This window comes from Apaloderma vittatum, unplaced genomic scaffold (assembly GCF_000703405.1).
Source record: "Apaloderma vittatum isolate BGI_N311 unplaced genomic scaffold, ASM70340v1 scaffold4586, whole genome shotgun sequence".
Lineage (NCBI taxonomy): Eukaryota > Metazoa > Chordata > Aves > Trogoniformes > Trogonidae > Apaloderma > Apaloderma vittatum.
In genome coordinates, this window is record NW_009722207.1 from 169,115 (window position 1) to 183,745 (window position 14,631).

The 14,631-nt window shown below is 41.7% G+C and overlaps 1 protein-coding gene across 1 annotated transcript in view; it reads right to left on the reverse strand.

The window, feature by feature from the left end:
* Positions 1-14,631, reverse strand: part of ZNF521 (zinc finger protein 521) — a 209,275-nt gene that overhangs the window by 128,056 nt on the left and 66,588 nt on the right. The window contains exon 3 of the mRNA XM_009871678.1: positions 6,948-10,300. Coding sequence (XP_009869980.1) covers positions 6,948-10,300 — 3,353 coding nt within the window. The remainder of the gene's footprint in view (positions 1-6,947; positions 10,301-14,631) is intronic.

Sequence of the window (14,631 nt, forward strand, 5' to 3'; positions counted from 1 at the left end):
AAGGATGGTGGAAAGCACAGTCACGTGCTGGACTTGATGATCTCAGAGGTCTTTTCCAGCCCCAACAATTCTGTGATTCTGTGAATCACAGAATGGTTGAGGTTGATCTCTGGGGGTCCTAGAGATCAGGACCATCTAGAGCCAGACCACATTGGATAATTTGTGAGTATCTCAAGGGATACACAACCTCCCTGGTTAAGTCCTTGGTCACTCTTACAGCAAAAGTGTTTCCTGATGTTCAGACAGAACCTCCTGTGTATAGGTTTGTGCCCATTGCCTATTGTCCTGAAATGTCCCATGGCGAGGACAGATGTTAGCAGGAGACACATTTCTGCTCTCATATTCAGCAGAATAAACTGTATAAAATACTATAGGTCATATTTTGCACAATAATTTGTAATACAATGCAGGAAATGGAATAAATGAAAGATGGTCTTGACAGGGTTTTGAACAGTCAGGCATAAGAAAGATCTGGCTATCACAGAGCTATGGGAGGTCAAAGAAGAGGACTCTAACAAGATGCTGCATATCAGGTGGTTCATTTACGTTAATTTTGTACAACTTTGTGAAATGAGCAGTACTGGAGCTATGTATCCATTTTAAATTAATGGTTAGTCCATTTTATTTCCCTGACAGAGTAACAAATGTGGGTGTTATGTTTGTTGTATGAGACAAATAATACACACATTACATACAACAACTTTATTGAGCACTTGTAAAAACCACTTCTAAAAACATTTACAGTTGTTAGGAAGTTGGCCTGTGAGCACCACAAAGAACAGATCATGGTTTCTTATAGCTTCACTTCTTGTCACTGATTGACTTTTGCATAAAAAACAGATATGAACTTCGGTTAAAGCCACCTTCCTGGTTTCGATCTCTTAATGGCCTCTTTCCTGGCTGGATTCTGTCACCTGCTGGGTCACCTCTTCCCGAATAGCGCAAAAACTCTATAGGCTTTGAGATTCCTATTCTTCTATGAAGTTTTTCTCCTATTCATCTACGAATTTTTTCTTGCAACTGGCCAAGAGTAGTCCAAAAGTAACAGGGGGAAGAGAAAGAACTCTATAGAGGTATGTAAACTAGCAGATGAAAAGAGACATGATTTCCCATGTCTTGTTCCTAAAGATAATCAGGCTAGAAAACGAGGGGAAATTTTTTATTGTTTCTACCCAGTTCTGGGGTCAGAATACAAATCCTCATCGCTGCTCTGATTTTCCACTGGGGCTGTGCAGAAAGGAAATTGCAGCATGTTACCCTGGTCACTTAGCCAGCAGATACATCTGCAGTGAAAGCCCCATGACAGTGGGCTGCACAGCTGACCTGTTGGAGTATACATTTCAGGATGTTTTGTCTCATAAAGCTTCGTTGAATCTATATTTGCCCTGTCTAGAGATCCTTAAGGTCTTCATCCACATTCTTGTATCCCTCTCCAGTTCTTCTGCCTTTCTTTAAGCAGGCATTCCCCCCCTACTGAATTGTTTCACAGAAATCTTGGTTTGGTGCTCTCAAGAACTTTGCAGAACATGTTATCCTCTCCTCCTCTCACGCAAGGTTTGCCACAGGTGCGAAGAAGGTGCCTCTCCACATTTCCCATCTGAAGCTTCTAACAAAAAATAAGACAAGCATATTAGATTTTAATGATCAGTTGACAGGAAGCTAAGAAAACTCACTACAATTACCCCTCTTGCTTCTGCTCAGCACCTCCCAGCCAACACATGGCCTTCCTTAGACTGAATTCATGGTATGTGTAAGAAGGTGTGAAGTTTGCTGCTTAAATTTGGTAGGATTTATAACAACAGCCATCCTCGTTAAATTCAGAGAGGACTCTGTCTGATAGCTCACTACTGAAAGCGTACAAAGAGAAGAGAAATGCTTAAGACTGTATCTTGCCAGCCACTTCCCTACCAGAAATTAGAGCGCAGTGACATGTGAAGGTGGCCTACTGTGGCAAGAAAAACAGGGTAGCCCTTCCTAAAAATATATGTGGTCACATCCTAAATAATACTTGCCTGAAAGCAATTTCAAAATGATACAGGAAGGCAAAAATGGTATTTTTAGTGAGCTTATTCTGAAACTCCAGGAACAGAAAATATTTGCCACAGATTAATTCCATAAACTATTTCAAAGCCAAATCTTTGTGCTAGCAATAAACCTTCTTTACCTTTTTCTATCCTTAGATGGAAAATCTAGCATGAAAATCACTTGTTCTGGGCCTGGATTCACTGTCAGGAAACCCAAGGCACTACTTCTTATGTTTACATTACAAGTTTATGTGTTTATTCATAAAAATCCCGTAGTCAGAATGATCAGCTTGGATTGCTGATGAGGAGGATTATTTTAATTTCTTTATGTATTTCAATTAAATGGATGAATATTGATTTCACTGCATTTTTTTCAGTTAAAAGCACAGTGATTTATATTGGTAAAATGCTATTGCCTACTCTGCCAAAAGCATGCATCTGGGAACATTTCTGGGTTGCTCACAGTCTTTTCTCTCTTCTTTCTGTCTCTCACTGCCAGTGCATGCTGTTGAAACAACCCAGCTACTTCAAAAGGCAGTTACTGTTTTCTGAGTCTACAGTGTTTTGAGAAGGGGAGGGGAATAGTAAGAGGATAAAGGTGGATTCAGAGCCCATGAATAAAGAGGGAAAAAAGAAGTAGTAATATTTAATTAGTACACCTACCTGAGCTCCACTCTTTCTTCCAGGATGATACAATTTTTTGGATTCATCTGAGGTTGGATAAGTTGAGTTTCAAGGAGTCACCAGCTCTTTGCAGCATCTCAATTTTGTGACCCCATCTCCACAAGCTCAGTACCAGCCTGCACTTTCATAGCTCCTTCCAGAATGTTGCTGTGATGTTCCCAGTGTCCTCTGCTGTGATATGACCATCCGGACATACAGCTCTGCACAACCACAACTGGGCAGAAGAGCAGCCCCAGATTCACACTTATTCTGTTCTTCAGCTGGTGTGACAGTTGCTAGGTCTCTCCTCTGTCCCGCATTTTTTATACTCTCTGCAGCAGTGAGTTTCTGCAAGACTTCTGCAACACCTAAATAAGCATCTTTATTCCTGCAGTAATTTGGCAGTGTACTCGCACTGCTCCTTCTCTTTTCAGGATGAGAAAACCCAGTGTTCTTGTATTATTAATGAAGGACTGTCTGCATTGCCACAGGTAATACAGTACTCACATGAGTTTCACATTCATGAACAAAGTGATACAGAACTTAAGCTATTACAGAAGCAATTACGCTTGCTGAGCACCTACTCTGGAAGTTACCAACAGGATCCCAAACTGAGTGCAGTTGCACATGTGGATACAGTAGTATAAAATAAAGTTTTCCAGTAAAATGTTGGTGCAAGCTGGAGTCCACTCCTTCATCCCCTGCCAGTCAAGCAAACAATATAACTACTGCTGTACAGTTACGCTGGTACTATACTGCATGTACAGAGGTCTTGAACCTTAAGAAGTGATGTCGCACTTTCTGCTGAGTCAGGAGTTCTCTCATTAGGTGTTTGACAGCATATTAAGGAGGAAGAAGAGAAGCAAGGCCACATAGTTTTTCTTGAGCGTTGCGTTTCATCTTCCAAGTGCTTTACAAAAAATATGTCACAACTAAGCATGGGAACACACTTTTTGGGAACTATTAATCTTATTTTCTGAATACGGAAAACGAAGCAGAGACGTTCAAGTAGTCTGAGTCAACAAAGCAAATGAGTGACAAAAAAAAGGACTGATATTTAGTTCCTAATTTACTATCTTATCAGACCTTGTTCTCCACTTTTAAACATTAACTATCACCACAAAGATTATTACCCTGGCCTAAGACTGTGCTTCCGATGATTCAAGATCTTTACAAGAAATCTACAACTTGAATTCAGCATCTCATTAAGCTCAAGGAATAAGTTACAGGTTTACCAATTTTAGAGCACTTTCAGTAGCTAGCTATCCACAATCTGCCCACTTACATCTGTTTGATAGCTTACGTGTAATAGATTCAGCAGTACGATGGGCTTAATTAGTTCTGACCTGTTCCCTGATTTGCTGTAACTGATGATGAGCACCACCCATCATCTCCCATCCTGACTAAAAGTTAACTTTCAGTGAAGGTGATTCAGGTCAACACCATTCACTTAGCAAGCAGGGTGAATTCAGCTGATCACATTATGCCATGTCAAGGTAATTGCACCCTATCATGTTACTGAGCATATGCTAAAAAGGGAAGTTTTCCAGTTCAACCATAAGAATACTTGGCAAAGAAGACAGAACCAACATTTTTTAACGTTATCTTTTATCTTAAAAAGATATTTCCTACCATTTTCTTACCATAGAAATCTATTACCGAGTAACAAAGGCTATTCAGCACTATTAATGGCCTGATAACTAGTCTCCATATTTTTATTGCCTTGTGAATTAAATGTTCTTTATATAAAGATGGAAATCTCAAACCCCATGATATTCAATAATGCAAATGAAACCTTTGCCCCTTAATACTATGATTTTTTTTTGTTGAAAAGTTTTCCAAATCAGCGTGTTTAAGTAGCCATCTTCAAGATCCCATTCAATTCAAGAAAAATTCTTCCAGTTGAGTAACAAAGCCTCTGAATAATAACAAATTTTATAAATCCAACTTACTTTTACTCTTTGTGTTATATGCTTATGTTTTCATTTCACTCAGCCTGGACATCCAATCTATAGTGTCAAACAGCTGTGTATCACCACTTTTAATTTTGATTCTTTTTGCTATAATGCTTACATCACTACAATTTGAAACTAGTAATATCTGTTAGAAAAATAAATTATCTTTCAGGATTTTACAGACATGCATTTATGGTTTCCAGAAGTACTAATACTCTACCAGGAACTTGATAGCCTTGTGCTTCCCATGAGAAAAGAATCTAAAAGTCTACGTTACTTATGCAAAGACTAGAATCACATACACTGAAAAATCAGTTTACATGTTCTGAATTGGGGCAGGGGGGAAAATGGTGATTTGAAAGCAGGTAACTGCTATTCACAAATCTTGCTGTAGTTTAAAAGGCTTTTTCACCCCAAATACATTTCTAAGAGAAAAATCAACTGCAGTAAGAATGAACACAATGCCAATCAGAAGAAGACATAAGAACTCTGATTATACCCAATCCAAGTACAAGAAGATTTACTGATGACATTGAAGGTAACTGACCTTCTATCACCACAAATGACACTTAAATCTCTTTTTGTCTCATGTACAAGCAAGAGAAAGACAAGGTGGTAACATTTTTTTCATAGTATCATTCTTAACACACATGATTCTGATTGCGCTTGAGGTAGCAGGAATTGGCTTCCAGTATGACTGGGAAGAGACATTTCATGTAGTCACTTGGGGAAAGATGACAGAAGCAGAAATCAGGATGACTCTGACTCAAAACCATGCAGCTGGTAATCCTGTGGTTCTCACTCAGCAGCAGTACTACAGGAGCGTCAATGGCCTGAACCACATTTAACGGAAGCCATTCCTTTTCCCTCTTACTTGAAAAGGTTTTCCTCTGACCTATGGTTTTCAGTTTAACAATTTCCTCCTCCCATAAACTCCACAAAAAAATCACATTCCCCAGGTGTCCCCCACCATCACCCTATGTGTAAACTGGAGAAAGAGAAGTCATGAAAGCATAGGGCCCTTCCCTGGTGGATGCATCCTGGCTGGCACTTCACCCTCATCTCCCAGCTTCCCTTCCCTCTTCGTGGCGCTCCAGGCCTGTGTTACCTCAGTGGCCTTCTCCCAGCCTATTTTCAGCTATGTTCTCAGTAGCTCCACAAATACTTACCTCTTGGCCCACACATCATTATGTATCTTCCCTCCTCCCTCTCTGCTTCCCTCCAGTTTGCACAACACTGTTGGATGACACGCTGCGGGATTTCTTACCCAACAGATGGGCTCACAAACAGGGAGTGAGGAAGGTGATGGAAGAGCAGCAGCTCCCTAGCCACAGGGTATCCACACACATTCACAGCAATGGGTTGCACCATGCTTGTACCATTACAGGCTAAAAGCTTTCTAGAAACAAAAGCTATTACTTTCTATCATTTGTTTGTGCTGTGTTTTTAGGCTTCCTGAACTATAAGAGGTCATTATGTAAGCCACTATGCCTAAAACATTAACTCTAAGTCATTCTATTGATAGCATTTCTGAAGATAAAACAGATTCCCTTCCCTCAGTATAGGACCCCCCCTACCTTCCCATATACAGGTGTTATTACTTGGTCACTGGTGACTGAGGAAGCTGATGAGATCTTTCAAGACTTTGATATTTACTTTCTAAGTTGTGCTGCTTGAATGGAATTTCAATCATCAGGCACTAGGTGTTTCAGTGACATCAAAATGTTGTTCATCAGGAATGAAAAGAAACACACCAAGGAATTGCATCCAAAGGACTGATTTCCCAATTTACCTTAGGCTAGCGTTACACTTCTACTTAATCAAAATACTGTAAGAGGGAAAAAATGAATGTCTACAATATAATTTACAAAAAAAACACCCTCAATTTGTTGCTCACAAATATTTTTTAAAAAAATACCCCTTATGCCAGCATTTTGGCTTCCTGTATTCTACTCCTCTACCATTTATGCTCTCTGCCGTAAGCACAACTCCTAGCTGGGGATTCCAATGCATAAGGGAGCTAGGATAAGATTCCAGATCTCAGTTGTGTTGGCATGAAGATAGGTCTCCTCAGTGATACAGAAGACAATATCCTAGGGAGACTGGAATTAGTCCTATTCCACACAACTCAATCCAAGATGTAAGGCATATCAAGAAGCAAGTAATTACTAGCTAATGGCTATGGATGGAAATGTGACATGGTTCAGCCTAAGCATTTCATGACAAGTGACAAGAAGGCTTGGAAAAAAGGGGGATTTTTTTCCAAAAGGATGGAAGGTGTCAAGAGCAAAGAAAAAAGGGTTACCTCTTCAGTTTGGGAGGGGCTGATTCTGGGCATTGGAGATACTTGTGGTGTTTTCAGCTGTGTACTGTTGCTGTCTGGAACAAGTTCTCTGTGGATTGACTGAATATGGTTTTGAAGTTCACTTTCTGATTCAAACTTAACATTGCAACTAGAACATCGCGTCTTCAGTCCCCCTGCCTTGCTTTTGTTCTCAATGGAACTCAAGTTCTCATTTTGGCCCATGCCTTGTCTGTTACTGCTTGAAGGGATGTTGACACTTGGACTACCACTTTTACTGAGATTAACACAGCTAGCACACAGACCATATGGCAGACCATTGATGTCAAGTTTCACTAAATCCTGTTTTGAGCGGAATTCCTTCAGGCAAGAAGCACACTTGTACAGTTTCTGGAGATGCTGTGTGCGCCCCGTGGACTGCACGGCAGAACCATTTCCAGTTTTCTGCATGTGGAACGTGCCGTGGATTTTCAGTTCCAGCGTGGAGGTCACTGTCTGCATGCAAACCACACAGCGGAACCCCGTCAACGAGTTCCTCAAGTCAGGGTGCATTTGGCAATGCTCTAAAAATTCCTCCTCACTCTGGAGGGGCATCTTGCAAATTCTGCAGTTTCCAGTGTCCAGGCTCTTACTATGTGTGACCTTATGCTCAGTAAGAGTCAGAAGAGACGGAAACCGCTCACCACAGATTGGGCACATATAGTGTTTCACTGGTCCCAAGTGTGTCTGCATGTGTTCTCGGAGCCCATTTTCGGAGAAGAATGTTCGAGAACACACATTACACTTGTAATTCCCTTTAATGAGTTCAGCCTTTTTCTTCACTATGGCACTTTCCCCAGGTCGAATGTTGTGGTCTCGAAGCTGGTGATTTTGCAGGAGAGTCTCCATGGTATAAGCTGCTCCACAAATGTCACAGCCATACATAGGCTCAGATGTGTCCACATCTTCTTCGCTGCCATCATGGCTGTTATGGGACTCCTGGCTATTTGTCAACAAGGTCTGGAGTTCCACTTCCTCTTTCTGAACCTGCTCAGATGCCCCATTCGTTCCACAGTTTGGAGTTTTCGTTTCAAAAACACAATGTTTCTCTCTCAAGTGTTTTTCCAGCAAGATGATTGCATGGAAAGCTTTGCTGCAGAATTTGCAGTTGTACTTCTTGCTGTGCGTAGTAATGTGACACTGCAGCTCCACCTCTGTACCAAAGGACTCACCACAGAAGATGCACTTGTGTACTTTGCCTTGGTTCTCCAGGTGGTTGTGTTTAACATGAAGCTGTAGGTCAGTCTCATTGCGGAAATCCCAGTTGCAGGACGTACATCTGTATACCTTCTTTTCATTGCTGTGCTTCACAGCCAAGTGTAGCTGAATGGAGACTTTGGAGTCAAAAACCTCTTGGCACAAGGTGCAGCGGAAGAACACAAATGTATGCATGTCCAGTAGATGTTTCTGCAAATCATCCACAGAAGTGAACTGCTTGTCACAGCTTTCACAGATGTAGTAGGTTGAGGTGATCATGAAATGAATGGTGACATGCTTCAGCAGAGACTCCTGATTTGGAAACTCCTTGTTGCACTGAGGGCAGGTCAGTTTTGGCAGGACGGTGTCAAGATGTGTTTTTAAATGAGTCTGAAAACCGTCCAAGGAAGTATACTTAGCACCACACTGATTACAAATATATTCTCCTGCAGGACGAGGAGGAGCACCTCCAACTGCCTGCATCATCTTTAAAGAGGTCTGCTCAATGGTTACAGGAGATAAGGGACTCATGGCTCTGGATTTTTTTCCATTATGGATGTAATTCAGTGCCAAAGGAATGTTCTTATGGTTCTCCTTGATATGCTTGTTCAGTTTAAGAACACTATTAAATATTGGAGAATTTGTACAGTAAGAACAAGAATATACTTCCACCACTGGATCTTTTGGGGTTCCAAGCACAGGGGAACCGAAACGGGAGCTGCTGAGATCGCAATGGACTTGTCTAATATGCTCTTCCAGAGAAGAATCTGTAAGAAAACCCATGTAGCAATGGGGACAAAAGAATGCATTACTGTCCTTAGCAGCGGGGTTGGCAAATCCATGAGAACATCGGATGTGTTCCTGAAGGGTGTTGAGGTCATTGAACACCTCAGAGCAGAAGTTGCACTGGTACACCATGGCAGGCATGGTAGAAACAATCAGTGCTGGGTCCGGAGCTTCATGGACTTGCTTAAGATGTTCGTTCAGATTGTAGAGAGATGGCAATACCTCCAGACAATACTGACAGATATGGGCCTGTTCGGGTTTATCTAAATGCATAGTTTTCAGGTGTATCTGCAGAACTGCAAGGCTGGAAAACAACTGTTTGTTGCAGTAAATGCAGCTATAGGTAACTTTTGCCTGTTTACTTGAAGGACCAGTGATATCTGGCACTTGCTGAGCTGCTCGCTTCCTTCCGCGACCTTTTGGTATAGGAGGAGCCGTTTCCACCATTGTTGAACTATCCACCGAGAGATTCGAATCGGGAGTGGTGCTGGAGACTGAGGTGTAGCCCACAGTTACCAAGGATGGGCTGTTGCTGTGGTTGCACGACTCCGGCTGCTGGTGACTGTCCATGTGGCTGTACAGCTCCTCCACAGTATGAAAGTTCTCAGAGCAAATGCTGCATGAATTCTTCTTCTCACCATTATGAGCCTGCTCCATGTGATTCATCAGAGACGTTTCCTCTACAAAGAGTTCATGACAGTAAACACACTGAAGAGCAGATCGGTCCTCATTAGGGGAACACTCGGGGTGACATTCTGCAATGTGCTTCTGAAGATCTTCAGGAAAATCAAAGCCTTCTTCGCACTGACTGCACTTCTGAGTGTCTTTCATTTTCCAGTCCTCCATCCGGGAAGCAGACTGAGAGCCATCTTTGTTCCTCTCGTGAACCTGCATGTGACCGTGCAGCGAACTAGATGACAGGAATCCACGTCTACAAATGGCACACTTGTATGGCTTGTTCGACGTATGAGTCTTTAAGTGAATTTTAAGATGATCACTCCTTGAGAATGCCGCATCACACTCGCTGCAGTGATACTTCTTGTCTCCCGTATGAAGCTTTATGTGGCGGTCCCTGCTTCGCTTGTGTTTGAAGAGACGACTACAATATGTGCATTTGAAAGGGAGCTTGTCGCTGTGACTTTGCTCGTGGTGCTTTAAGTAGCTGAGGCGGCTGAACGACTTGTCACAAAACTGGCATGGATAGGGCAAGCCTGGGCCTCCTTCCTCTTCACCAAAATCACAACCTTCTCCATGGCTCGGGGAAGTCTGGTCCTTGCTAGAAGGCGATGATGCTGGCCATGAGCAAGTAGGGTCATCCTCAACATCCACTCCATCTGAAATGAGAAAGAAACACACCCACAAGCTTAATCCTTACAGTTCAAAGGAGATAGCAAAGGCACATGGAGAACGCAGGTCTGCTCCTCTTAAACAGCTAAAACATATTAAACTCAAAGTAGGCTACTTCTTACACCTGTATCCAACAGCTTCAAGACCACATTTATTCTTACCAGGCTGTAAAACATTAGAAGTTATTAAATAGTTCTGTGTCTATATTAAATTTTATTGCATTTTTATCATCCTTTCTCAGTTGCAGGATATGTATTATACATTGACAACTTTATTAAAATGCAGATTTTAATATATTTAATCTTTCTTTTGTATCCATTGTAAAATGATTTGCATATTATGTGAAAAAAAAAACGGAAGAGTCAAAGGAAAGGAAAAAATATTATGGGAATGAACTAAAATTAATACAGTCAGCCCACATGCCTAATATTTAATGAAAAGACTCTCCCTGCTTTGCCACAGGTTTGTTTGTTTGGGTTTTTTTTTTAAAGTTGATTCTGAACACAGAAATCTTTTAAAGGCTATTATTGAGAGAGACTTGGGTGTTATTCTAAACAGTAAAAGGAAAAATTACAGGGGAGGAACAGGACAACAGTACAAACAGTGATGTTTTCTCTAATAAAGTGCAACCAGATTTCTCCAATAATGATACAATTCAGTTACTGAACGCTGGCAGCTGGATCATTAAATGTTCAAAACAAGCTAACAAACCAAATCCAGGATCTAGGAAAATGAGAAGGTTTCAAAAGGGTCAGTTGTGAACAGCATTTTTTTTCCTCTTTAAGTTCAAGAGGTTGCCCACCATTTCTTCCTTTTTGCAAAGGCCTCAGCCAGCTGAACTTCCTCAGTCGAGCAGAACCTGTGCTGTGAGGTGATCACAGACAAAGCAACTTGTAAAAAACTAGAAACAGGAAAAATGATAAATAATTATGGCAGAAGCTGCAAGATTTATGAATAACAAGGAAAAGACAAAAGAAATGCTAGCCAGATAATAAACTGAACTAGTTACCCATGATATTAACTCATCTCCAGACAGGGCAAGTTGCAGCTGTTTTTTTTCAACAGATGTGCTGTGCAGCTTTTGGACATTTTGTTTTAAATGCAGATTCCAACATTATAATGATCATACTTATATTAACATAAAACTTCTTTAAAAATATTAAAAGAATGCTTGAAAGACCACTCTACATCAAATAATCTTTCTATGCCTTTCCAGAGGCGATGCTTGGGGTTTTTTTTCCTTTTAAAAGTGAAATTGACTACAGTAAGAGCACAGAAAAAGACAGGATAAACCTCTTGAAAAATAACTTTCTTAAGGTATTCTTGCAAATGTATAAGTTTCTTCACATCTTCAGCCTTCTCTCAAATAATTTACTACACCAACATAAATGTTAGAGCTGACCTATATTATGTAAAAAAATTCCAAGCCTGCTTTCTTTAAGGTAACAAGATTTTACTAGATTATCCACCTCTTGCTTATCCACAGGAAACAGATGAGGATTCATTCCTTTCCTGCGTCTAGAAACTGATGACAACACCATCTCACTATCAATGCCAGATGGCAACCACCTAACTCTGAGAAAACAACCAAACACCATTTCTGGATGCCTGCCCATTGACACAATGCTTTTCAGGATAAGTTGGAAACTGCACGGGGTTTTTATCCTCTTGTTTATGTCTTGGAGAGGAGGGTTTCACAAATTACACACGCCTTTCGCACACACACAATACCTATATCTGTATTTACCTACGTACGAATCCGCACGAATGGTATCTATTTAAATAACAAAACCACATCACAGCCCGAGTGCCACGTCTTTGATCTCAAAACAAAGCTTTTTGGATTTTCAAGATAAAAACTGATAAATAAAAATCCTCCCTTCCAGCAAAAGTACTGTCATCTACTAAAATGCTTCCCAATGAACTGAAGCAGAGATATTCATTGTCATACCTATGAAATAACACCAGCCAGGTGAATTTTTAAGTCGGTGCATTAACGATTGCAATATCCACAGGAGACTTTTAATGTAAATCTGTGTACTGCCCTTTCAATTTACTGGGTTTGACCCGACAACCAAAAATGATTAAAACAGTAGAACAACTATTCACAGTAAAAGACGGTAATTTTTCATATGTTTTTAAATTTTATTTTAAATGAACATTTTCAGCCAGGCCTTTTAAGTGGGAAAAACCTTTTGTCCTTTAAAAATCAAATATATTTCTGACACATGACAACTGCTGGCAGATAAACAGGAATTTCTGTCAAGCAACTGAGTGAAGAAAAATAGTCTGCGACTGCCTAGGCAACATATTTTGCAACCAAATTTAGTATTAAAATGTATATCCTACGCGGAAATGATATATTATTGTATAAATGTTTAGAGGAATATATAGTAAGAGTTATAAATAGTGTACCATCTCTGACACAGTAGTAAATCACTTCCTTTTTGTGGCCACTGCCTGCCTGCTTTTACCTATTATACAACTATTCCCCCTGGCCCGTGGATCTCCAAGGGCTGTGGGGCAGGCAGCACGGTCGAGATCAAGCACCGAGCGTGACCACGGCAGAAGCAATGGCAGCCCCTTTCCCCCACCCAATTCTCCTTGTTTGCTTGGGTGTCTCTCCTCAGCTTTTATAACTACAGTATAGAGCCGGCTCTTGCTTGCCAAGAGGCAAATATAAATGTTTCTGTGTGCCACTCTGCTGTTGTGTTTTTTAACCTGAGCCCATAATAACGCTGCAGAGTAATTCTCTTTGTGCAAAAAGGAGAAGAGCAAAACCATTCACAAGTCCAACTTGCATCCTTTTAACTTGCAAATCTCTCAATCTCTCAGGGCTACAGGAGAACCAGCAAGGCAGGGGGAATTCCGCACAGCGTATGGAGGAGGACAACAGGATTTTCCTGAGGACGAGCTTAACAATGCCGCCAACACGCTTCCCCAGCTGCCCCCCGGCATGGCGGCGTGGGGAGAGCCGGAATGGAAGAGGCACAGGCGGGCGGCCACCGCGCTCCGGAAGGAGGGCCCCTGGGCTGCGCTCACACAAAGGGTTCCCAACGCCAGGCCTGTCAGCAGCCGCCAGAGACCCACAGGAGGACTTTTGAAACCTTCCTTCTGTGACAAGGGAAATGTTTCGCTGCGGTGGCTTTTGCTGTGCAAACTCCAATCTGAACGCTGGGAATGTTGTGCGCGATGGACTAACGCGCCCGGTGAGCTTAGGGGCTCTCCAGGAATGGATGCAAGGACAGTGATCAAGAAGGAAACCTGGACGAAGGGTAGCTACGGCTACAGCAGGACCTGGGCGATGCCACTGCCTGGCCTGCTGTCTCCCCACCTTTCCCCACACAGATGCTGTCCCATAAAATTAATGTGCAATCATTAAGAGCATCTCCTTCAAATTGGCAGCAATCCGAGGCTGGCGACCCGCACCGAGGCTGCTCCATGTGTGCAGGAGTTGGGCAGGCAGACCTGGGCACTCGAAGCCGTAACGGAGGAGCTAGAGGGAAGCTCCAGCAAGCTCGGGATGTGGACTCCACTCTCCCTTTCCCAAAGGCACTTACCACAGAGCCAGCTCTGCGCTAGGGGTACAGTTTGAACTGCTGAAGGGGTAAAGGACTTCAAAACCTATTTGCCAATCACTTCCACAGAAAATAAAAACAGTTTGCTGCTACTCTGCATACAGCCATGTGTATATAAATCTGCAGACACCTACCCACTGAGCTATGTCAACATTACAAATACTGATTTTTAATGTTATAACAAGCTGTTTTAAAATACTCTGGACCAAATTCAGATGCACACATACAAGTCCCCAGGAGTGGTACACAGCTATCTGAGGGCAGAATAGAGCTCCAGGTATTTGACAGAGTGTTTATGGAGTTTTAAACTATATTTTCTGTATCGACTTTTTTTTTTTTTTTCCTTCGGCACTCACTAAGTGCTACTTACTGTAAATGCCTTTTTTGTGTTATGGCGAGTATTCTGAGTTTCAATGTGATGCACTTAACATGTCCACGTAAATTTTTAATTTTTGGAACCAGTCACTTCACACTTGCTGACTCTAAGAAAGCTCTAGCACTCACAACCAAAAAACTTTGCTGGAAATCGGCTACAAGGCCTAAAAGTCTATTTAAAGATGCAAATGTGTGTGAATAGTTAGTGCAGATGTTTTCCTACACCAACTGTACTTGCTGAGTTTCACCATTTCCATAAAGCACATTAAAACAAGTGTGTGAACACTCTGAGATGAAAGTACCAAGCACTCCTGAGACTTCCAGTGGAAAGTAGAGCTGCCTGATTTTTCTCCAAGCAGACAGGA